The following is a 26,169-nucleotide window of genomic DNA, read 5'->3' as shown; positions in this document are numbered from 1 at the left end:
ATTGCATGTTGAAATCCCGTGGGTGGTATGTATTTTTTTTTTTTGTCACAGCAGCACAGCTACTCGCACTGTGTTCCCACATGCACAAAACCGTTGCAGCGGTATCGTGCATGCCTGCCCGTCAGCTTGATGTTTTCGTGGTTCGCTCATACGAGCTGTTCCGCCGTGATTCGTCCTGATTTGTATTTATTCGTACTATGTATGAAGGGGCCCTTAAATAGGTAAATAGTCTCTTATTTTAAGTGTTCAGCTTTACAGTCTAATCTTTCGAGATTTAACAATCTTAGTTCAAGAAATCTGGTCAAGTGGAATTATTTAACTGCATGGACAGATACTGTCACTTGTTCTGAGTACCTTTTCCATCAGATTTAGTATTTTTATTTTGTGTTTCGACAGACTTTTTTTTTTTTTTTTTTTTTTTGCAGTGTGATGATTTGGTGAGGGAGTTCATCACAGCCATTTGTGATTTCTTCAAAAATCAAGGCATGTGTGCCACCCCGCGACTGAGGCGAGGGGACACTAACTCCAAAGGAATCTTTTTTTTTTCAAAACTAGAGGAAAATACTGAACAGTTTTTCTACAATAAATTGAAAAGTGTCAAAAAATGTCATTTTGGGTTTTGCTATGGGGATGACAGGTGCACTGGGAGGCCCATAGCATAGCATGATTCAAGGACAATGAGATTTTATGACTTTATATTTTTTATTGTATTTACAGTATTTGTTTTTTTTGTTTTGTTTTTTTACAGTATTTGTTTCTTTTTTTCTCAACAGGCAGTCTCCCAAAGAGTCAGTTTTTGTTCATTAAAGTGAAAAGGGATGGTGGAAGGCTGATACAAGGACAACGATATTTTTTATTATTTATGTATGTATTTGTTTATTTAATTTGTCAATAGGCAGCCTCCCAAGGAAACGTTTTACGAAATCAAAGGAAACCTTTTCTTTGTGCAATAAATTGAAGAGTGCAATTTTTTTTTTTTTTTGGGGGGGGGGGGGGTGGCCCTTACAATAATCCAAGAGCTCATTTCAATGAGATTTTTTTGTATTCTATTTTGGTTTATATGTCAATAGACAGCCTCCAAAGGAATGTTTTTGCAAAATTGGACAAACAATTATTGAACAGTTTTTTTTACTGTAAATCAGTGTGTGGAAAAATGACATATTTTAGATATTTTGTGGGAGCTGGTGGTTGGGGGGGGGGGGCTTAGAACAGTTCAAGGATGGAGTTTTTTTTTTTTTTTTCTAATATGTTGGCACCTTCCCAGTGAATATTTATGTAAAATTAGAGAAAAAATAGCAAACAGATTTTCTCTACCAAATCCAACAGTGTGAAAAATGGGGGACCAGGGGGCCCTGTGGGGACCCCATAGGCAGTCAATCAAAATTCCAATTTATCATGACCAGACATTCCCCCAAAGAATGCCTGTACTAAATTTCAGAAATCATCATGAATCTCAGCTAAACTTGATGGTGTTCACCCTGTGGACCATCGTGCAAAGAACTAAGAATGAGAATTTTAAAGGATTAAATGACAGAATCTGGCAAGAATAACAATAAGAGTAAATTTCTCACTGAAATAACAAGGAGATAAACTGCTGTGTGCAATGATACGGTGATGTCAGATTAACAGAGTCGATCTTGCTGCTTTCCTTCTAGCTTTCTGTGACACCATGTGTGTGTGTGTGTGTGCGTGTGCGTGTGAGATGATCAGCATGAAATCACATCAGGATGTTTAACAAGCTTCTCCGTGACAGCTCGGAATCAAACCAGTGGAAAAACACAGACTGTGCAAAGCAGGAGACTTTTCAATTTATTTTTTAAACTTTCAACAGCTGTCGGAAATATTAGAAATGTGCACGCTGATCAATACATGCACACACTCACTTTGTCAAATCACTGAGATGTGAAGCTCAGGAGTCGTACTGATGAGATGGGGAATGAATTGTTTCCTCTTCAAAAGCATAAAAAAAAAAAATCTAAAACTAGTTTCTAATGACTGACTTGATTCAAATCCCATCTCCATAATAACTAAACTCAGCGTTCAAAAGTAGCAAACAAATTAGCAGTAAAAGTGGTGATTAAGCCTTTAATGCCAAAACCACCAACTGCAGCAAGTGAAAAATCAAAGCCTGGGGTGAGTTTGTCACTTATTTGGCAAATTGTCTTTGTCGTTTCTTTGGGGGAAACAAGAAGTCGTTTGTCAGTTTGCAACGTGGCCTACAGAAACCTTTACCGTGCCACACAAACAGAAAAGCAATGATATAATATGTTAGAAAAGCAAATTGCATTGTTGTAGAAAATAAGTACATGCGTGTGACACTTATTAGCTCTGCGGGGTTTAACCTCCACGAAGGAACTGCAGAAAACTCAACATGATGCGACAGTAAACAAAACATCCAACATCACACTGCTGATTGAATCTCAGGCTCATTTTGAAATGCCCACCTGTGTTGCCAGACCTCCAACAATAACCAAGCAACCCTGCCTATAAAAATAGCTCAAAATGAACAACCGAGTAAAACTGACTGACACACACACACACACACACACACACACACACACACAAACACACGCACACCAAATTTTTCAGAGTATCAGTTGCAGTTGAGTACAAGACACACCTTTTTTATGTAATATCGGCTCTTTCATTTGAGCCTTTTGCGCTGTTGAAGTGTACTTTCTATTTTTGTCATTTTTTTCCATCTAGTGGTTTGATTCCCAGGAAAGACTGACAGAAATAACCCCCATACCAAATAATATTGTAGCATTTACATCACTGATAGTGAGACAGACTATCTTGTTACATTGGAAATCAGCAAAATGTCCCTCAATGCTTAAAAGAAACCATGTTTTTTTATATAAAATTGGAGAATATATAATATACAATGAGAAGATCCACTGGGAAGTCTTTTCATGAATAGCAACCAGGTGTTGCAACATTGAACTCTCATCTGCCACGATAAACCACTGCTTTTTACAGAATTACAGAATTACGTGGCTGCTCTGACTGAGCTGGGGTGGAGTGGGGTGGGAAGGGAACATTCCATGCATGATTATTATATGGTTCTATTTTTATTTAAACTATTTTTGGAATTTATGGTGGCAGATTTTGCACATTACTTTTGCTTTTTCTGGCTCTTTTCCACCATATACAGAGTGTCTTTTTTTCTTTACATAGTCAAAAAGTAGATTTTTTTTTCCATATTGTACGAGGTCTGTTAGAAAAGTATCCGACCTTTTTATTTTTTGCAAAAACCATATGGATTTGAATCACGTGTGATTGCATCAGCCAAGCTTGAACCTTCGTGCGCATGCGTGAGTTTTTTCACGCCTGTCGGTTGCGTCATTCGCCTGTGAGCACGATTTGAGTGAGCACCGGTCCTCCCCCCTCATCAGATTTTCATTGTGAGGAAAATGTCTGAACGGCTGGAGCAGCGCTGCATCAAATTTTTCCAGAAACTGTGGGCGACAGCCAGGTGGACACCATTCGGAAAATTCAGATGGCTTTCAGGGACGATTTTATGGGCATCACACAGATTAAGGACTGTTACAGCCAGTTTAAAGACGGAGCACAATGGCGGAGGGCGCGCCACACTCTGAGCGGCGATCGACAGGCTGAAACGACCGGATCATTTCCAAACTGAACGCTGTGTTGATCCGGGACGTTGTCTGACTACCAGAGAAATGGCAGAAAAGGTGGTCATAGCACTTTCCTGGCACCTTCCACTGTTAAAGGAGATTTTGTCATGAAAACAGGAGTGGAGGAATTCGCCACGGAGCCGCTAATGGCGCGGAACGAAAGCACCTCCGTGTTGGTCTCACAGGACATGTTGTGACATGCCCAGATCTTCGACAATTTCTTGGATACTCACTCGACTGAAAAACCACCCAAAGGCATCTGAATCTTCCGAATGGTGGAAGAGCTGAGCATGTCCTGTGATACTTCCAACACGGAGGTGCTTTTTGTTCTGCGCCATTAGCGACTCTGTCCTGACGCGCGAATTCCGCCGCACGTCTTTCATTACAAAATCTCCTGTAACAGTGTAATGTGCCAAAAAAGTGCTATGTCCACCTCTCTTGCCATTTCTCTGGTAGTCAGACGACGTTCCGGATCAACACAGCCTTCACTTTGGAAATGATCTGGTCGTTTCAGCCTGTCGATGGCCGCACGAAGCGCGGTACGCCCTCAGCCGCTGTGGGCCGTCTTTAATCCGGTTGTAATGCTCCTTAATCTGTGTGATGCCCATAAGATCTTCACCGAAAGCCATCTGAATTTTCCGAATGGTTTCCACCTGGCTGTGTCTCACAGTTTCTGAAAAAATTTTGATGCAGCAAAGCGGCAGTCGCTCGGCCATTTTCCTGACAATGAAAATCCGCCGAGGGGGCTGGACCACTCCTCCCACAAAGCATGCTCACAGGCGAATGATGCAACCGACAGGCGTGAAAAAACTCACGCATGCGCACAAAGGTTCAAGCTTGGCTGATGCAATCACACATGATTCAATTCCATATGATTTTTGCAAAAAATAAAAAGGTCTCGTATTGTCAAACTGTTATTTTCTAAATGAAAATAATAAAATAATAAAAAAGAAATAAGGATTATAATTATTATTATTATTGCTATATATATATATATATATATATATATATATATATATATAAAATACAAATAATGGATGGTAAGGAGTCCAACATAGAGAAATGTTGGATGAAGAAAAGTTATATTGGACGAGTCTAATATAACTTTTCCATCAATTGTTATGATGTTATATAACAATTTCCATCAATTGTTATGTTCTCCACCCCCTCCCAAATTAAGCAAACAGCAAAGATTCAAGTAAATTAGATCAATTTATTTTGTTGTGAACAGCATATGAATGCTTCTAAAACGTCAGTAGTGTGCTTGTCTACCTTCTTAGTGTTTTTGGCATCCTTGGAATTCAATATTTCCACCAGTTCCTCCTCTGTGAACTCAGCAAACCTCACTGGCAGACCATTTTCTGCTGTTGTTGACATGTTTGTTGCCATTTTTTCAACCAGCGTCTGTCAGCTAGTTCCTGACCTTCGTATGCCGTGCTCTGATTGGCTAGCTGTTGGCAGTAAGCTCTAACTCTATTGGTCAATGGGAACTGATCCAATATAACTTTTGGTCCTAGCCTTTTTTGGATCCTTTTGGATCCAACATAACTTTCTGGCACCAAGCATGCCAAAATACAGGTAAATGATGGACAGAAAGGCTAATCTGTGATCGGCTATTGCAATCTGAGTGGAGAACATATATATATATATATATATATATATATATATATATATATATATATATATATATATATATATATATATATATAATAGAATACATTGTTGTCATTATGATTATCATCATCATTATTATTATTACTATTATACTTTAAGATTTTTTGCAATTTTTCTTTGAATCTCCATATTTTTTTATTTTACACATTTTTTAGACATATGTCACAATAAAATTCATTAGCATTATCAACCCGACTATTACACAAACATGGTTCTATTTATTCTACCAACATTTTCAATATATTTTACAAAAAAAGTCACCTAAGTAATTTTCTTCAGTAATAAAAAAAAGGTTCTTTTGATTGTGATGATGAACCTCTAATATTTTCTTGTAACTCTTTTAAAAGAAAGAACAATTACTGAACAACTGATTGATGTTTTTGGATTGTCTATTGGGTGTGTTCTCTTGTGTTACTTTTTTCTTTGAGACTGTGAACCAGACGTTTGTGCTCCATCCGGCATTATGGTGATGGATTTCACAGTTAGCTCACAAGCAGCTCTTGATTTCCGCTGCATTTGAGAGCAGATCAATTTCCTATAAATCTATTTATGACAGTGTTGATTGTTGATGAGCCTGATCTGATTAAACAGCGATGTCACTGTTCGTTGAGTGCTGGATGAACAAGGTCATGTGATAACACTTTGTGAGGAACAGCACCTGGATACCTGACATCATAGATGGACTCTGATATTTCACAATACATAAATACATTTTGGAAAAAAGTACAAAAACACCAACTCCAAACTTTATCAGTGACATTACACAAAGTTGCTGATAATAAGCTGATCTGGCAGCACTGACATATAGTTTATGAGACTGATTTCTTCAGCTATGCCGTCTTAATTTGAAGTTGTGACAAACAGATCAGATGTGAGCCTTCTGATGAATAAAGACTGAGACCTGAGAAGAAGGAACCACCTACCATCAGACAGGAAGTATTCCACCTCTCCATTGTTGCCTTCATCACCATCCAGAGCATGAAGCTTGTAGACCAGTGAGCTTGCGAGGGCATCAGAGGGCACGACACAGAGGTACGGAGCAGGAACCATGGCCCACTCTGGGACGTTGTCATTCACGTCTGTTACAGTCAATTCAATTCTGATCAAGTACCACTCTGGACCTAAGAGAGGGCCACAAAAACCACAAAGGAAAGTTAACGGGCTAATTTAAGGACGACTACAAATGGCATGGTTGATGTCTTCAAAAGGTAACACACAAATATCTGGAGCACTTTCATTTCAGTCATCGTCACTGGTGCCAATTCAGTACGTAAGCATTCATGACAAACGGAAGACAAGACAAGCCAGACCGGAACCCTAAAGGCTTGGACCTTTGTTTTTTCCAGTAAAGAGATCAGCATTACAAAACACCTCTGTCCAGCAACCTCATGACTCCATAAGATCTTTGCAGGTGTCTCTGGATGTCAAAGGCAGAGGACCCAGAGATAGGAACATCGCTGCTGAGATAAATGACTGTCTCCACAATTTCAACACTTTCAGTTGTGTCAGTACTTTAAACTGATAGTGAGCTGGTAGGGTGAGGTGAAGGTCTAGTGTTTAAGTGGTGGGCTTGAGAACAGACAATCATTAATTCAAACCTCCATCAGATGGGAAAATCAATAAGGGCCTTGGGCAAGGTCCTTATTCCCCCAGTTGCTCACTTTGTGAAGAGGCCACCACAGAGTATTATGTACATTTCACAACATTCCACAATAAGAATCACCCTAATGTGAGGGTAGTGCAGGACATGTACAAGGATAGTGTGACAGTGGTGAGATGCGCAGTAGGAATGACACACTCATTCACCTGTGTGAAGCATTTTGAGGCAACTCTGTTGTGATTTGGCGCTATATAAATGAAAATAAATTGAATTGAATTCAAGGTGGAGGTGGAATTACACCAAGGATCAGCTCTGAGTCCTTTCTTTTTAGCAATGGTGATGAACAGGTTGACTGAAATCAGACAGGAGTCTACATGGACTACAGATCACAATGTCATCTGCAGTGAGGGTAGAGAGCAGGTTGAGTCTAGTCTGGAGAGGTGAATATATGCTCTGGAGAGAAGGGGAATGAAAGTCAGCAGGAGCAAGACTGAGAACGTGTGTGTGTGAATGAGAGGGAGCCCAGTGGAATAGTACAGTTACAAGGAGTAGAAGTGGTGAAAGTAGATGAGTTTAAATACTTGGGGTCAACTGTCCAAAGTAAAGGAGATTGTGGTAGAGAGGTGAAGAAGAGAGTGCAGGCAGGGTGGAGTGGGTGGAGAAAGGTGGCAAGAGTGATTTGCAACCGAAGAATATCAGCAAGAATGAACGCAAAAGTTTACATGGCAGAAGTGAGACCAACTATGTTGTAGGGCTTAGAGACGGTGGCACTAACAAAAAGACAGGAGGTGGAGTGAAGATGTTATGATTTTCTTTGGAAGTGATGAGAATGGACAGGATTAGGAAAGAACATATCAGAGGGACAGCACATAGGTGTATATACACAGTATACAGTGGTGGGCACTGTTCAGCTAATCCGACAGCCAATAATTATCAAAGCTAATGTTTTTTGTTAGCAGTTTAGCTTTTCAGATAAATTTAAAAACCATCAGCGGACCAATTACCTTCCGATAAATTTAGTTCAGATCATTTTCAGTCTGCTAACGTTTTTTGTTTTTTTTTGCTTTCTAAAGTGAGCAAAGATTAATGGGCACAACATTTGTAAACCTTAAATCAAACATTTTAGTCCCTGTCAAGTGCATCAGTGGTTTGTGGCAGACTGGCTGTTGCTTGCTGATGATGTCTTCATTAAGCGCAAGACATAACTGGCCGGTTGTCGCAGGGAGCATTGTGGGTAGTGTTGTTCAGGTTCACTTTGGACATTACACTGTTACCATCTGCTCAACACAAAGAAAACTGACTAATTTTAACATTATTTTATTTTATTTCTTTGTGGCTGATTGGGTAATTTAATCGCCAAGACTTGGTGGGAGGAGGAGCTCTCACAGTGCAGCTGTGTTACAGAGGGACTTTTCTTCACTGTTTTAGACACTGTTTAGGATAATCGGGATGCTTTATGTGGATTATTTTCTTCATGAATCCCACTGAAACTAACAGGTAAGAATTTATATTTATTACACATCTTTTACTCTGCCAATTAATGCATTAATAGATGTATTTCAGTTGTTTAAGACACAGGATTCAAAGCACGTGAAAAAAGCAGAAACTTTTAGTTCGCGAATGATGCTGCATCTAATACTGAGATAAACTGTGACTTCTAATACTGTGTTTTACTGCTTTTGAAAGATGATGACAGTGTTTGGGGTTTCATTCTTTTATTCATTAATTTTTCATGTGTTCTTTTTGAGTTTGTGATCCTTGAATTTACCCAGTAGCCCATGTGGCGTCTAAAGTGAAACTGGTTTATCAGACGCAGACAGTGTAATCTGATGAAGTCGCGTCCAAATCATTACTAAAAGTTATTGGTTATCGATTATCTGTCATAAAGATATTTTTTTTTAGTAGTTTATCGGCTCAGCATCATAAAAGATAACTTTTCGGATTAATGGTTATCGAAGCTAACCTTTTGGTTAGTTGTGCCCACCACTGACAGTATATAGGGAGAAGGATGCTAAGGATGGAGCCACCATACAGGAGGAGAAGAGGGAGGCCAAAGAGGAGGTTTATGGATGTGCTGAGGGAGGACATGCAGGTGGTTGGTGAGACAGCGGGAGATACATAGGACAGGGTGAGATGGAGACGATAGATCTGTGGTGGCGCCCCCTCATGGGGCAGCTGAAAATAGAAGAGAACTCCAACTATGTATCCATTAGAGCAACCTGCTCTGTATATATTTTCATATGTCTCACCGGGAGTATGAAAAATGAACCATTGTGTCGCATCCAGTTTTTATCTGTACTGCAAAACATTTCTTTTTTACAACACATTTTCATCCATCTAGTTTTCCTGCTGTTTTTCACTTACGGTGAGTTCCACTCAAACTGTCAGCTTGGATTACTTTTCTGAGTGCATTACGCTGACAGACAAGGAAAAAACACTCAATACAGAAGAAACCAAGGACATCATCTCTGCAACTCAAATAATAATTGATGCATTTCTGCAGACAAACTGCTGCACAGCGATCTCCAACTCTTCTGCACATGAGATCAGCTTCATCTCAGATGCATTTCAGCAGCAGATGTTTACATTGTGTGACCGCCACAAGATTTATTTTCCCTAGAAACATGTACTAATGTGGTTCTGGATCTAATTCACCCTAACCCTAGCCCTAACCTGATTGGGATCCAAAGAACATGATTTCTATGTAATGTGAATGTGCAGAACCTGATTATTTCTTTATGGATCACATTAGGACGACTTGATGCTCTCGGTCTTTGGATGTGATTTGTATCTGATCTCTGGTAATGTGCAGAGCCACTAGCTCAGTGGGAGAAGAACCTGAGCTACCAACATGTAGACCTGGGCTTGTGCAAATGAATCCAGTAATAATCAGGGCAAAAGAAATGTTCATTCATTTTTACAACCTGCTTTGTCCTGTTAAGGGTAGTAGGGTAGTAGTAGGAGTAGCATTTAATAAAGTAACAGCCAGTCTATTCTGTGTAACCCTGATCCCGTCAGATATTATTATTATTATTATTATTATTATTATTATTATTATTATTATTATTATTACGTCCGCCAAGAACATCATAAGATTATTAGAGTTTATTTTACTTATTTATCTGTCTGTCTGTTAGGGCCCGGTCCCACCGTTGTCGTCTGCAACAAAAATGGCCAAAAATGACAAATGTCCCAGTATGAATTATGGATATATTAATAATATATAGCGAATATATGATTAACAATCATGGTTGTATAACGCATGTAGTGAAGAAACGGATCCGACACATTGCGATTATCACGGCAGTATTACGGGTGTATTATGAATGCATCGCGCACATGTTTCATGAATCACCTCTAAATTATTTACAAATTATTCACTTTGCGTGTTTTTAGGAATCCGCTAGCTTAGCGTAGCTACTAGCTCTTAGCCGATATAGCATGGTGGCTTCTCCTGTCTCTCCCGCACTTTTCTGCTCTGGGTGTGAAATGTTTAGTTATTCCTCGGCCTCCTTTAGCAGTAACAGTACTTGTAATAAGTGTAGCTTATTCGTAGCTTTGGAGGCCAGGCTGGGCGAATTGGAGACTCGGCTCCGCACCGTGGAAAATTCTACAGCTAGCCAGGCCCCTGTAGTCGGTGCGGACCAAGGTAGCTTAGCCGCCGTTAGTTTCCCTCTGGCAGATCCCGAGCAGCCGGGAAAGCAGGCCGACTGGGTGACTGTGAGGAGGAAGCGTAGCCCTAAACAGAAGCCCCGTGTACACCGCCAACCTGTTCACATCTCTAACCGTTTTTCCCCACTCGACGACACACCCGCCGAGGACCAAACTCTGGTTATTGGCGACTCTGTTTTGAGAAATGTGAAGTTAGCGACACCAGCAACCATAGTCAATTGTCTTCCGGGGGCCAGAGCAGGCGACATTGAAGGAAATTTGAAACTGCTGGCTAAGGCTAAGCGTAAATTTGGTAAGATTGTAATTCACGTCGGCAGTAATGACACCCGGTTACGCCAATCGGAGGTCACTAAAATTAACATTAAGTCCGTGTGTAACTTTGCAAAAACAATGTCGGACTCTGTAGTTTTCTCTGGGCCCCTCCCCAATCAGACCGGGAGTGACATGTTTAGCCGCATGTTCTCCTTGAATTGCTGGCTGTCTGAGTGGTGTCCAAAAAAATGAGGTGGGCTTCATAGATAATTGGCAAAGCTTCTGGGGAAAACCTGGTCTTGTTAGGAGAGATGGCATCCATCCCACTTTGGATGGAGCAGCTCTCATTTCTAGAAATCTGGCCAATTTTCTTAAATCCTCCAAACCGTGACTATCCAGGGTTGGGACCAGGAAGCAGAGTTGTAGTCTTACACACCTCTCTGCAGCTTCTCTCCCCCTGCCATCCCCTCATTACCCCATCCCCGTAGAGACGGTGCCTGCTCCCAGACTACCAATAACCAGCAAAAATCTATTTAAGCATAAAAATTCAAAAAGAAAAAATAATATAGCACCTTCAACTGCACCACAGACTAAAACAGTTAAATGTGGTCTATTAAACATTAGGTCTCTCTCTTCTAAGTCCCTGTTGGTAATGATATAATAATTGATCAACATATTGATTATTCTGCCTTACAGAAACCTGGTTACAGCAGGATGAATATGTTAGTTTAAATGAGTCAACACCCCCGAGTCACACTAACTGTCAGAATGCTCGTAGCACGGGCCGGGGCGGAGGATTAGCAGCAATCTTCCATTCCAGCTTATTAATTAATCAATAACCCAGACAGAGCTTTAATTCATTTGAAAGCTTGACTCTTAGTCTTGTCCATCCAAATTGGAAGTCCCAAAAACCAGTTTTATTTGTTATTATCTATTGTCCACCTGGTCGTTACTGTGAGTTTCTCTGTGAATTTTCAGACCTTTTGTCTGACTTGGTGCTTAGCTCAGATAAGATAATTATAGTGGGCGATTTTAACATCCACACAGATGCTGAGAATGACAGCCTCAACACTGCATTTAATCTATTATTAGATTCTATTGGCTTTGCTCAAAAAGTAAATGAGTCCACCCACCACTTTAATCATATCTTAGATCTTGTTCTGACTTATGGTATGGAAATAGAAGACTTAACAGTATTCCCTGAAAACTCCCTTCTGTCTGATCATTTCTTAATAACATTTACATTTACTCTGATGGACTACCCAGCAGTGGGGAATAAGTTTCATTACACTAGAAATCTTTCAGAAAGCGCTGTAACTAGGTTTAAGGATATGATTCCTTCTTTATGTTCTCTAATGCCATATACCAACACAGTGCAGAGTAGCTACCTAAACTCTGTAAGTGAGATAGAGTATCTCGTCAATAGTTTTACATCCTCATTGAAGACAACTTTGGATGCTGTAGCTCCTCTAAAAAAGAGAGCTTTAAATCAGAAGTGCCTGACTCCATGGTATAACTCACAAACTCGTAGCTTAAAGCAGATAACCCATAAGTTGGAGAGGAAATGGCGTCTCACTAATTTAGAAGATCTTCACTTAGCCTGGAAAAAGAGTCTGTTGCTCTATAAAAAAGCCCTCCGTAAAGGTAGGACATCTTTCTACTCATCACTAATTGAAGAAAATAAGAACAACCCCAGGTTTCTTTTCAGCACTGTAGCCAGGCTGACAAAGAGTCAGAGCTCTATTGAGCTGAGTATTCCATTAACTTTAACTAGTAATGACTTCATGACTTTCTTTGCTAACAAAATTTTAACTATTAGAGAAAAAATTACTCATAACCATCCCAAAGACGTATCGTTATCTTTGGCTGCTTTCAGTGATGCCGGTATTTGGTTAGACTCTTTCTCTCCGATTGTTCTGTCTGAGTTATCTTCATTAGTTACTTCATCCAAACCATCAACATGTTTATTAGACCCCATTCCTACCAGGCTGCTCAAGGAAGCCCTACCATTATTTAATGCTTCAATCTTAAATATGATCAATCTATCTTTGTTAGTTGGCTATGTACCACAGGCTTTTAAGGTGGCAGTAATTAAACCATTACTTAAAAAGCCATCACTTGACCCAGCTATCTTAGCTAATTATAGGCCAATCTCCAACCTTCCTTTTCTCTCAAAAATTCTTGAAAGGGTAGTTGTAAAACAGCTAACTGATCATCTGCAGAGGAATGGTCTATTTGAAGAGTTTCAGTCAGGTTTTAGAATTCATCATAGTACAGAAACAGCATTAGTGAAGGTTACAAATGATCTTCTTATGGCCTCGGACAGTGGACTCATCTCTGTGCTTGTTCTGTTAGACCTCAGTGCTGCTTTTGATACTGTTGACCATAAAATTTTATTACAGAGATTAGAGCATGCCATAGGTATTAAAGGCACTGCGCTGCGGTGGTTTGAATCATATTTGTCTAATAGATTACAATTTGTTCATGTAAATGGGGAATCTTCTTCACAGACTAAAGTTAATTATGGAGTTCCACAAGGTTCTGTGCTAGGACCAATTTTATTCACTTTATACATGCTTCCCTTAGGCAGTATTATTAGATGGTATTGCTTAAATTTTCATTGTTACGCAGATGATACCCAGCTTTATCTATCCATGAAGCCAGAGGACACACAACAATTAGCTAAACTGCAGGATTGTCTTACAGACATAAAGACATGGATGACCTCTATTTTCCTGCTTTTAAACTCAGATAAAACTGAAGTTATTGTACTTGGCCCCACAAATCTTAGAAACATGGTGTCTAACCAGATCCTTACTCTGGATGGCATTACCCTGACCTCTAGTAATACTGTGAGAAATCTTGGAGTCATTTTTGATCAGGATATGTCATTCAAAGCGCATATTAAACACATATGTAGGACTGCTTTTTTGCATTTACGCAATAATCTCTAAAATCAGAAAGGTCTTGTCTCAGAGTGATGCTGAAAAACTAATTCATGCATTTATTTCCTCTAGGCTGGACTATTGTAATTCATTATTATCAGGTTGTCCTAAAAGTTCCCTAAAAAGCCTTCAGTTAATTCAAAATGCTGCAGCTAGAGTACTGACGGGGACTAGAAGGAGAGAGCATATCTCACCCATATTGGCCTCTCTTCATTGGCTTCCTGTTAATTCTAGAATAGAATTTAAAATTCTTCTTCTTACTTATAAGGTTTTGAATAATCAGGTCCCATCTTATCTTAGGGACCTTGTAGTACCATATCACCCCAATAGAGCGCTTCGCTCTCAGACTGCAGGCTTACTTGTAGTTCCTAGGGTTTGTAAGAGTAGAATGGGAGGCAGAGCCTTCAGCTTTCAGGCTCCTCTCCTGTGGAACCAGCTCCCAATTCAGATCAGGGAGACAGACACCCTCTCTACTTTTAAGATTAGGCTTAAAACTTTCCTTTTTGCTAAAGCTTATAGTTAGGGCTGGATCAGGTGACCCTGAACCATCCCTTATTTATGCCGCTAAAGATGTAGACTGCCTGGGGGTTCCCATGATGCACTGTTTCTTTCTCTTTTTGCTCTGTATGCACCACTCTGCATTTAATCATTAGTGATCGATCTCTGCTCCCCTCCACAGCTTGTCTTTTCCTGGTTCTCTCCCTCAGCCCCAACCAGTCCCAGCAGAAGACTGCCCCTCCCTGAGCCTGGTTCTGCTGGAGGTTTCTTCCTGTTAAAAGGGAGTTTTTCCTTCCCACTGTAGCCAAGTGCTTGCTCACAGGGGGTCGTTTTGACCGTTGGGGTTTTACATAATTATTGTATGGCCTTGCCTTACAATATAAAGCGCCTTGGGGCAACTGTTTGTTGTGATTTGGTGCTATATAAAAAAATTGATTGATTGATTGATTGATTGATGTTTGCGCGTCCACGGCATCTGCATTGCGAGTGCGCTTCATAAAAGAAGCGCACTCGCTCCTTTCGGTATCACTATTCACACCAACAATACAGGCTCTGGAGCATTTGCTGGACTTGGACAAGTTGATTGGAGTAAAGAAGCAGTGAACAGGGCGATTGGTGACGTCAGCGGAACGCACCAGAGTGCAGCTCGTCTGAACGATTAGAACAAGAAGTTAAATCTGTTATAAACAGGAATAAATACTGTAACAGCTGCAGACAAGAAGGAAAAAAAACACGCAACTGTTTTATCAAGCCGTGACAATGTAAACAAGTCAAATAATTACCTTTTTAGACAGCTGAAAATGCTTTCTGCAGCTTGTTAATGGCCCAACAGCTTCCTCTGTGATTCAGGAGGTGATTAGGGTCGTTTTCAACGGCTAATTTGCAGAAAAAAATGATTAATCTGCCACGAAATAATTATTTTATATACACAGTGTCCAGTGCAGAGCGTGTGGCAGTTGGTAGAACAAAGAATGGCGTCCAGCTGTGAACACAGCGCATCTGATTTGCATCCACCGCAAATCAAATGCAAAGCAGACGTAATAAAAACGCTTTATTCGTGGCCAATCTGTATGCAGTCGCTACAACTTATTTTAGTTTGTGATGTGGACATGATGGGCACGCAAAATATCCAATTTACACACTGTCCCAGTCCACTGGCAAGCCGCAGATCACTGTCAGTTGCAGATATCAGCAGATGACAGCGCATAGATTGAGTATGTTTGTGTATGTACTGAGTATGTATGGAGTATGTAAGGCGGATGTCATCTGAATCCAAAATTTTGTGCAGCTCAAAAAGCCTGGAAATGGAAAAAAATGTGCCTCTGCAGATAATTGCGGACGTGTGCGGGTGTCGGCCGACTCATACAAGCATGTTTCATGCGTATTGCGGATGTTAAGCGAATATGAGCCAGTTTTGTGCGCAATCCATACGCAAATCCTCCTAAACGCCAGTGGGACAGGGCCCTTAGCAAGAATACATCAAAACGAATTTTGACACCATTTTTGCCACAGATAGATATTAGGTGAAGGGTTTGAAGGATTACTTCAAAACTACTTGACGGATTCTCACCAAATTTGTACCGCAGATAAATATTAGGGCGTGGAAGACTCCATTAAATTCTGGAGGTGATCTGGGTCCAGATTGGCAGACGTCAGAAATTTCTGATTGCTCTTGTTATTATGATTAGTATTGTATGCTGATGTCGTTATGGTGAGATGATGTGGTCCCAGATATGATTTCCATCTGATTTCAAGAGATCTGGAACTGTATGTTTTCTGACTGGTGACAAAACATTTACAGGTTTAAAAAAAAACCCTAATCTGTTCTCTCACCCTGCACAGAGTCCACGAGGCTAATGGAGCCGACTTTCCTTTGGGCTCAGTAGCAAAGCCTTCGCCTGTCACATCAGTTTGTTTGCGCTCGGCTGCCATGGGCAGCTACCTTCTTTATGGTCTGTCAACTTATCAATTATAAAAGACTATATTCTTTTTCTGATACATTATGGTATATTTGAAGAGTTCAGATGCAAAAACCCAGTATCTCCAAAACCATAAATTTTTAGTTGACACCAGCATGTACTTGGCTGTCAAGGGGACCATCAGTGTGCAAAATATGAAAGTCTGTGCATTTCCACATAGAGTTTCCTTTAAATCTCCATTTTCAACTGCATTTTTCTCCATTTGAAAAAAAAAGGACTGACTTGGTTTTGCATCTGAATTCTTCATTTGTTGTCTCCATTTCAACTTTGAGAATAAATTATGACTATCAGTTGATTTTTCTAAGTATTTTTGCACAGTTTTTAATGTAGGCCATTGAATAGCTTGTGAAGAAGGCCAGCTAGTGGAATGATGGAGGAGGATTTGGAAGACTTCTTGCACTCTAGAGCGATCCCACAAGATGCTGGAACTCGCATCAAGAGAGACAGGGCAGGTAGAAAATGCTCTCAATGCAGTCTTGCAAGATCTCGCAAAAATATTTTGGGATCTTGCAAAAGTATTTCTTTTTTCTTGTCTCCTTAGGGGCTCCAAACTTTTGGTACCAGTTGAGGAAAATAACACTGACTTTTACCGTGATTAAAAAATACTGGCATTGTGATTTTTCTGTATTTGCAGAGTGTTGACTGAAGAACTGAAGCTGTGCTGATGAATGAGCTCCATCTTTGCAGTGATCATAAATGAAGGCCGGGGTGCGAAGAAGCAACGAGAGAAATAAAGATTGTTGCGTGAAGGGGATTATGTGCAAAAAAAAAAAAAAACTATGAGAGGCTGAGGATCGACCCTGTGGTTGTTATAGAAACAGCAGAACAACAAGAAGTGGTAGATGGAGGAATTAAGAAAAGAAAACAAGCAAGCAATTGCATAAATCAATGGTATTAGAGATGCAAGAGCAAAGATGTGCTGCACGAATAAACATAAGTGGACATCAAAAGAAGACAGAAGAGCAGAATTAGCCAGCTGATTCTGGCTGAAAAAAAATACAAAGTATCTGACTGCAGTTCAACTAGTGTGTTTGTTGATGATCTCTCACTCGTCGTTTCTGCCTCCCTGTAGTCGTAACAGATTCAGAATTAATTGCCAAAAGGACAATGCAGCTTTGGGGACGAAGGGACGGCATTACCCAGATAATAAATCACTAGGCTAATACAGAGAGCACAGCGCCAAACCACACGCGCACACACACACACACACACACACACACACACACACACACACACACACACACACACACACACACACACACACACACAGTTCTCACTAATAACGATCATCAGTGGATTAGTGGCTAATGAAGGACCACAGGGAGATACGGCTTGATGCTAATGCCATCCCTCACACTAATGCACCTCACTGGATATAATGATATGTTGCCATCAGGAGTAACAGTGGGACCTGCAGTTATAGTGCAGAGGAGGACTTTTTCATTGACACCGACCTCATTTGTACCAGTGGGTTGCAATTCCAAGCGCTGCTGCTGTTTTTTTGTGTCTATGTCACAGTGCTTTATTATTGCAGCATTTACACAGCACATGATTACATTCAGGAGATGTCAGTAAAAGTGTGGTACAAAAGTCCTTCATACAAGGTCTATTAGAAAAGTATCCGACCTTATTATTTTTTTTCAAAAACCATATGGATTTGAATTGCGTGTGATTACATCAGACATGCTTGAACCCTCGTGGGCATGCGAGAGTTTTTTCACGCCTGTCGGTTACGTCATTCGCCTGTGGGCAGTCTTTGAGTGAGGAGTCGCCCACCCTCTCGTCGTTTTTTCATTGTTTAGGAATGGCTCAGAGACTGCTGCTTTGTTTGATCAAACTTTTTTCAAAACTGTAAGGCACAACTGAGTGGACACCATTCGATAAATTCAGCTGGTTTTCATTGAAAATTTTAACGATTGATGAGAGATTTTGGTCTGGTAGCGTCACCGTAAGGACGGCCCACGGCGCCTGACAGCGATCTGCGCTTCGAGGCGGCGTCATCTCGCTGTTTCAAGTTGAAAACTTCCACATTTCAGGCTCTGTTGACCCAGTAAGTTGTCAGAGAACAGAGAACTTTCAGAAGAAGTCGGCATGAGGAGTTTATGCGGACATTCCACTGTTAAAGGTCATTTTGTAATGAAAGAACGTGCGGGCAGAGTCGCATGTCGGGCTGGACCCGACCACGGGGGGTCGCGACAGGAAAAACACCTCCGTTGGAAAACTTAACGGGCAAGTTGGAACATGCCCAAGCTGTTAAACAATTTCTCAGTTACTCACTTGTTGAAAGCCATCAAAAGCCACCTGAATTTTACAAATGGTTTTCAACACAGAGGTTTTTTTCCTGTTGCGGCGCACACAGATTCGCAGCGTCGTCGTCGTTGATAAAGCAACGCGCGCCGTCTCAAACAAAGGAATTCAGCCGAGAGGGCGGGACCACATCTCACTCAAGGCCTGCCCACAGGGAAATGACGTCACCGACGCGTGAAAAAACTCACGCATGCACACGAAGGTTCAAGCATGATTGGTGTAATCGCATGTCATTCAAATCCATATAGTTTTTTTTTTTTTTTTTATAAAACTGCTGGTTAGTTTTATAAGATACCTCGTATAGTTACAAAACAAATCACCTCACTCAGGGTTCTTTGGGTAACTTGTTTTTTTTTTTTTTTTTTCTCCCTCTCTCTCGCTCTTCTGTGAAAAGTAAACAAGTCTTTGAATGGATGATTTTCAATTTGCGATAGAGCAGCGACAATGTGCATGCGTGATGATGTCACAACTCTGTCTGGTTAGGGAGATGTGGTTTCGGTCAACAACAAGAACTGTCAAGAAACTTTCTTGTGTGCGGTTGGAGTTGTGTGGAGGTAGGAATAGCCTTTTGAATGCTTAAATAATGATGTCAGTCACATAAAGAAATCAATTGTGCCCAGAATGTTGGTATTTTGGTCACTGAACTTTCCCAGCAACGAATGTAAAGCCCCAGACACACAGCACTAACAAAGGACAAAGAAAACTGGTGTCCAGCTTCAATCAGTTAGCTGCTCTGTGAGGTGTTATAACATCTGATCGCTTAGTCGCTCTGTGAGGTGTGATAGCATCTGATCGCTTAGTCGCTCTGTGAGACGTCATAACATCCAATCGGTTAGTCGCTCTGTGAGGCGTCATAACATCTGATCACTTAGTCACTCTGTGAGGTGTCATAACATCCGATGGATTAGTCGCTCTGTGAGGCGTCATAACATCTGGTCACTTAGTCACTCTGTGAGGTGTCATAACATTTGATTGCTTAGTCGCTCTGTGAGGTGCCATAACATCTGATCACTTAGATGCTCTGTGAGCTGTCATAACATCTGAACACTTAGACGCTCTGTGAGGTGTCATAACATCTGAACACTTAGACGCTCTGTGAGGTGTCATAACATCCGATTGATTAGTCGCTCTGTGAGGTGTCATAACATCCAATCGATTAGTCGCTCTGTGAGGCGTCATAACATCTGATCACTTAGTCGCTCTGTGAGGTGTCATAACATCTGATCACTTAGATGCTCTGTGAGGTGTCATAACATCCGATGGATTAGTCGCTCTGTGAGGTGTCATAACATCCGATCGGTTAGTCACGCTGTGAGGTGTCAGAACATTAAATCGCTTAGTCGCTCTGTGAGGCGTCATAACATCCGATCGGTTACTCGCTCTGTAAGGGTTCATAACATCCGATCGGTTAGTCGCTCTGTGAGGCGTCATAACATTGATTGCTTAGACGCTCTGTGAGGCGTCATAACATCCGATTGGTTAGTTGCTCTGTGAGGCGTCATAACATCTGATTGCTTAGTCGCTCTGTGAGGCGTCACAACATCTGATCGCTTAGTCGCTCTGTGAGACGTCATAACATCTGATCACTTAGATGCTCTGTGAGGTGTCATAACATCCGATGGATTAGTCGCTCTGTGAGGCGTCATAACATCTGGTCACTTAGTCACTCTGTGAGGTGTCATAACATTTGATTGCTTAGTCGCTCTGTGAGGTGCCATAACATCTGATCACTTAGACGCTCTGTGAGGTGTCATAACATCTGAACACTTAGACGCTCTGTGAGGTGTCATAACATCTGAACACTTAGATGCTCTGTGAGGTGTCATAACATCCGATTGATTAGTCGCTCTGTGAGGTGTCATAACATCCAATCGATTAGTCGCTCTGTGAGGTGTCATAACATCTGATCACTTAGTCGCTCTGTGAGGTGTCATAACATCTGATCACTTAGATGCTCTGTGAGGTGTCATAACATCCGATGGATTAGTCGCTCTGTGAGGCGTCATAACATCCGATCGGTTAGTCACGCTGTGAGGTGTCAGAACATTAAATCGCTTAGTCGCTCTGTGAGGCGTCATAACATCCGATCGGTTACTCGCTCTGTAAGGGTTCATAACATCCGATCGGTTAGTCGCTCTGTGAGGCGTCATAACATCCGATCGCTTAGACGCTCTGTGAGGCGTCATAACATCCGATTGGTTGGTTGCTCTGTGAGGCGTCATAACATCCAATCGCTTAGATGCTCTGTGAGGCGTCATAACATCCGATCGGTTAGTCGCTCTGTGAGGCGTCATAACATCTGATCAGTTAGCCCACTCCGTGAGGTGTAATAACAGCCGATCCGTTAGCAGTTCCATGAGACGTCATAACATCTGATTGGTTAGACGCTCCGTGAGGCGTCATAACATCTGATTGGTTAGCCGCTCCGTGAGGAGTCATAACATCTGATCCGTTACCTGCTCCGTGAGGTATCATAACAAGGTGTTGTTTCTAATGACGCCAAACACGTGAGCAAGAGGTTCTCTATCTGGAAGTCTTGGTTTCAAGATGGCGGCGTAACTTGAAAATTGTCCATTGTCTACTTATCACACAATAAGAATTTGGATTGCCAGTGATCCAAAAATGTGCAAAAATGGGATGAAATGGCTTAATCTGGCTTGCCTTCTAACAGGTTGGCTTAGAAAGTGCAGTCCTGGCAACTGCCTGGCTTATAAAGTGCAGACCTGGCACCCCCCCCCCCCCCGACAATGAAAGAAAGGAGCTCAAGATGTTCAACTTTGAACAGAAACTGCAGCAAATGATGCATCGACTTCAAATTTTGATCCTGATGGAGCACCATCAACAATCAACTTTCAAGACGAACTCACTATGAAAACCTCTTTTAAAGAAGTTCAACATGATTGAAGCCATTAAGACTACACATACCCAAAAGAAAAGGGATGAAATCAGTTCAAAAATGTCATCCCAATTTCAAATCTGGTGCTGACGATGGCCATAACTACTATGTATACCACGTTTATTCAAGATTGACAAAGACGGATCAATAAGTTACTATGATGCTTCAAAATGTGCCTAGATTTGCTACTCAGGATTAGATAGGAAGGAACAGTGCTCTACCCTGTTAATGCCGTCGCCAACGGCCATCATCAGCACCAGATTTTAAAAAGGGATCCAGTCTTTAAAATGTTCAAAAATTTGATCCCATATATATATATATATATATATATATATATAAGCCCCCTGTACACCACCAACCCGTTCACATTTCTAACCGTTTTTCCCTGCTCGGCGACACACCCACTGGGGATCAAACTCTGGTTATTGGCGACTCTGTTTTGAGAAATGTGAAGTTAGCGAAACCAGCAACCATAGTCAATTGTCTTCCGTGGGCCAGAGCAGGCGACACTGAAGGAAATTTGAAACTGCTGGCTGAGGCTAAGCGTAAATTTGTTAAGATTATAATTTACGTCAGCAGTAATGACACCCGGTTACGCCAAATTAATATTGAATCAGTGTGTAACTTTGCAAAAACAATGTTGGAATCTGTAGTTTTCCCTGGGCCCCTCCCCAATCCGACTGGGAGTGACATGTTTAGCCGCATGTTCTCCTTGAATTGCTGGCTGTCTGAGTGGTGTCCAAAAAATGAGGTGGGCTTCATAGATAATTGGCAAAGCTTCTGGGGAAAACATGGTCTTGTTAGGAGAGACGTCATCCATGCCCACTTTGGATGGAGCAGCTCTCATTTCTAGAAATCTGGCTAGTTTTATTAAACCCTCCAAATCGTGACTATCCAGGGTTGGGACCAGGAAGCAGAGTTGTAGTCTTACACACCTCTCTGCAGCTTCTCTCCCCCTGCCATCCCCCAATACCCCATCCCCGTAGAGACGGTGCCTGCTCCCAGATCACCAATAACCAGTAAAAATCTATTTAAGCATAAAAATTCAAAAAGAAAAAATAATATAGCACCTTCAACGGCACCACAGACTAAAACAGTTAAATGTGGTTTATTAAGTATTAGGTCTCTCTCTTCTAAGTCCCTGTTAGCAAATGATATAATAATTGATCAACATATTGATTTATTCTGCCTTACAGAAACCTGGTTACAGCAGGATGAATGTGTTAGTTTAAATTAGTCAACACCCCCGAGTCACACTAACTGTCAGAATGCTCGAAGCACGGGTCGAGGAGGAGGATTAGCAGCAATCTTCCACTCCAGCTTATTAATTAATCAAAGACCCAGACAGAGCTTTAATTCATTTGAAAGCTTGACTCTTAGTCTTGTCCATCCAAATTGGAAGTCTCAAAAACCAGTTTTATTTGTTATTATCTATTGTCCACCTGGTCGTTACTGTGAGTTTCTCTGTGAATTTTCAGACCATTTGTCTGACTTAGTGCTTAGCTCAGATAATTATAGTGGGTGATTTTAACATCCACTGCATTTAATCTATTATTAGACTCAGTTGGCTTCGCTCAAAATGTAAATGAGCCCACCCACCACTTTAACCACACTTTAGATCTTGTTCTGACATATGGCATAGAAATTGAAGACTTAACAGTATTCCCTGAAAACATCTTTTTGTCTGATCATTTCTTAGTAACATTTACATTTACTTTAATGGACTACCCAGCAGTGGGAAATAAGTTTCATTACAGTAGAAGTGTTGTGAAAGTGTGAGAGCACGGACCCACAACAGGGGGCGCAAATGAACGGACAATGGATAAAGCCAAATACAACACTTTACTGTTGTGAAAGTGCACAACAACAACAGATTACAATATTAGATAAGCTCAAATACAAAATGTCATGTGGGCAGGCTCGAAGATAGGAGACGTCAGTCCGAAGTCGAACCGGAACCACACGATGTCCTCCGCCACCGAACCCCGGGAATACTGGAGCCGCCAACTCCCGAACTCCCAGGTGGCCACTGCCTCCGCGTGTCGGATCTGGTACTGCTGGCGATGAGCAAACACAGTTAGAAGTGGGTGCGTGTGCACCCAGCAACACGTATGGTGGGAAACCACCTCCACCTCTTGTCGAAAAAAGGAACAGAATAAATGCTGTCCAATTCACACAAGCAACAGTTATTCAAAAACACAGTCAGCTGAGAAGTTACCTCTTTAGTAGAGCGATATCTCGGCAATGAGGTGGAGATGCCGTCTTGCTGATATACCACTGTCGATCCGATGATTGATGACAGCTGTCGCCGGTGATAAGTGACAGCTGTCACCCCGGCTGCTCCTGTGAGGCAGCAGCGCCCTCTGGTGCCTGGAGCCCACACTCCAGGCAGGGCGCCCTCTGGTGTTGGTGGGCCAGCAGTACCTCCTCTTCAGTGGCCCACACAACAGGACCCCCCCCCTCAACGGGCGCCTCCTGGAGCCCGACCAGGCTTGTCCGGGTGGCGGCGGTAGAAGTCGGCCAGGAGGGCCGGGTCCAGGATGAAGCTCTTCTTCACCCAGGAGTGTTCTTCTGGGCCGTACCCCTCCCAGTCCACCAAATACTGGAAGCCCCGGCCCATCTGTCGGACATCCAAAAGCCGGCGCACTGTCCAAGCCGGCTCGCCATCGATGATCCGGGCAGGAGGTGGTGTCGGACCCGGAGTGCAGAGGGGTGAGGTGTGATGCGGCTTAATCCTTGAAACGTGGAACACGGGATGGATCCGCAGTGAGGCCGGAAGCTGAAGCCTCACTGCGGCGGGACTGATGACCTTGAGGATTTTGAATGGACCTATGTACCGTTCCTGTAATTTTGGGGAGGCCACTTGCAGTGGAATGTCCTTGGTTGACAACCACACTTCCTGCCCAGGACGATACGTAGGAGCCGGGGTCCTACGGGGTCTGCATGGGCCTTTGTCCTCATCCGGGACCTCAGCAAAGCAGAACGGGTGGCACGCCACACCCGACGGCACTTCCGCAGGTGGGCCTGGACCGAGGGCACACCGACCTCTCCCTCAACCACCGGGAACAATGGGGGCTGACACCCCAGACATACCTCAAAAGGGGAGAGGCCGGTGGCGGACGACACTTGGCTGTTGTGGGCATACTCGATCCAGGCCAGATGGGTACTCCAGGCCACCGGGTGCGCGGCTGTCACACAACGCAGGGTCTGCTCCATCTCTTGATTGGCCCGTTCTGCTTGCCCGTTGGTTTGGGGATGATACCCGGATGAGAGACTGACCGTGGCCCCCAGTTCCCGGCAAAAGCTCCTCCAGACGTGCGAGGAGAACTGGGGACCGCGATCGGAGACAATGTCTGTTGGAATCCCATGCAGCCGGACGACGTGGTGGACCAGGAGGTCCGCTGTCTCCTGGGCTGTTGGGAGCTTCGGGAGGGCCACGAAGTGGGCCGCCTTGGAGAATCGGTCCACTATTGTGAGAATGGTGGTGTTGCCCTGGCACGGCGGGAGGCCCGTGACAAAATCCAGCCCGATGTGGGACCAGGGGCGATGAGGCACGGGCAGCGGCTGTAACAATCCCGAAGCCTTGCGATGGTCGGCCTTGCCCCTGGCGCGGGTGGTACAGGCCTGGATATAATCCCGGACGTCGGCCTCTAGGGACGCCCACCAGAAGCGCTGCCGGACCACTGCCACGGTTCTTCGCACCCCTGGATGACAGGAGAGCTTAGAGCCGTGACAGAAGTCCAGGACTGCAGCCCTAGCTTCTGGTGGGACGTAAAGTCTGTTCTTCGGTCCAGTTCCGGGGTCCGGGCTTCGTGCCAGGGCCTCCCGGACGGTTCTCTCTATGTCCCAGGTGAGGGTGGCCACAATAGTGGACTCCGGGATGATGGGTTCCGGTGGATCCGACAACTCCGTTTTGACTTCATCTTCATGTACCCGGGACAAAGCATCCGATCTCTGGTTTTTGGTCCCGGGACGGTAGGTGATCCGGAAGTCAAAACGGCCGAAGAACAGTGACCAGCGGGCTTGCCTGGGATTCAGCCGCTTGGCGGTCCTGATATACTCCAGGTTCCGGTGGTCAGTGAAAACCGTGAATGGCACGGACGTTCCCTCCAACAGATGTCTCCACTCTTCAAGAGCCTCTTTCACCGCAAGGAGTTCTCGATTGCCGACGTCATAGTTCCGTTCGGCCGGGGTCAACCTGCGGGAAAAATAGGCACACGGGTGAAGGACCTTATCGGTCTTCCCGCTCTGGGATAGCACAGCTCCTATCCCTGAGTCCGAGGCGTCCACTTCAACCACTAACTGGCGGCTAGGATCGGGCTGCACCAGAACGGGTGCAGACGAGAAGCGCCGTTTCAACTCCTTGAACGCGGCATCGCAACGATCCGACCAGGTGAAGGGGACTTTTGGTGAGGTCAGGGCTGTCAGGGGGCTAACTACCTGACTGTAGCCCTTAATGAACCTCCTGTAAAAATTAGCAAAGCCGAGGAACTGTTGCAGCTTCCTACGACTTGTGGGTTGGGGCCAGTCTCTCACCGCCGCAACCTTGGCCGGATCAGGAGCGACGGAGTTGGAGGAGATGATAAATCCCAGGAAGGACAAAGACGTGCGGTGGAACTCACACTTCTCGCCCTTCACAAACAGCCGGTTCTCCAACAACCGCTGCAGGACCTGACGTACATATCGGACATGGGTCTCAGGATCCGGA

The 26,169-nt window shown here is 43.0% G+C and overlaps 1 protein-coding gene across 1 annotated transcript in view; it reads right to left on the bottom strand.

The window, feature by feature from the left end:
• Positions 1–26,169, bottom strand: part of si:ch211-186j3.6 (neural-cadherin) — a 1,133,875-nt gene that overhangs the window by 849,245 nt on the left and 258,461 nt on the right. Inside the window, 1 exon segment of the mRNA XM_034183518.1 lies at positions 6,236–6,433. Coding sequence (XP_034039409.1) covers positions 6,236–6,433 — 198 coding nt within the window.

This window comes from Thalassophryne amazonica, chromosome 2 (genome assembly GCF_902500255.1).
Source record: "Thalassophryne amazonica chromosome 2, fThaAma1.1, whole genome shotgun sequence".
In the NCBI taxonomy this organism is placed as follows: domain Eukaryota; kingdom Metazoa; phylum Chordata; class Actinopteri; order Batrachoidiformes; family Batrachoididae; genus Thalassophryne; species Thalassophryne amazonica.
Note: the sequence above shows the minus strand (reverse complement) of the source record. Positions and strands in the feature narration are given on the sequence as shown.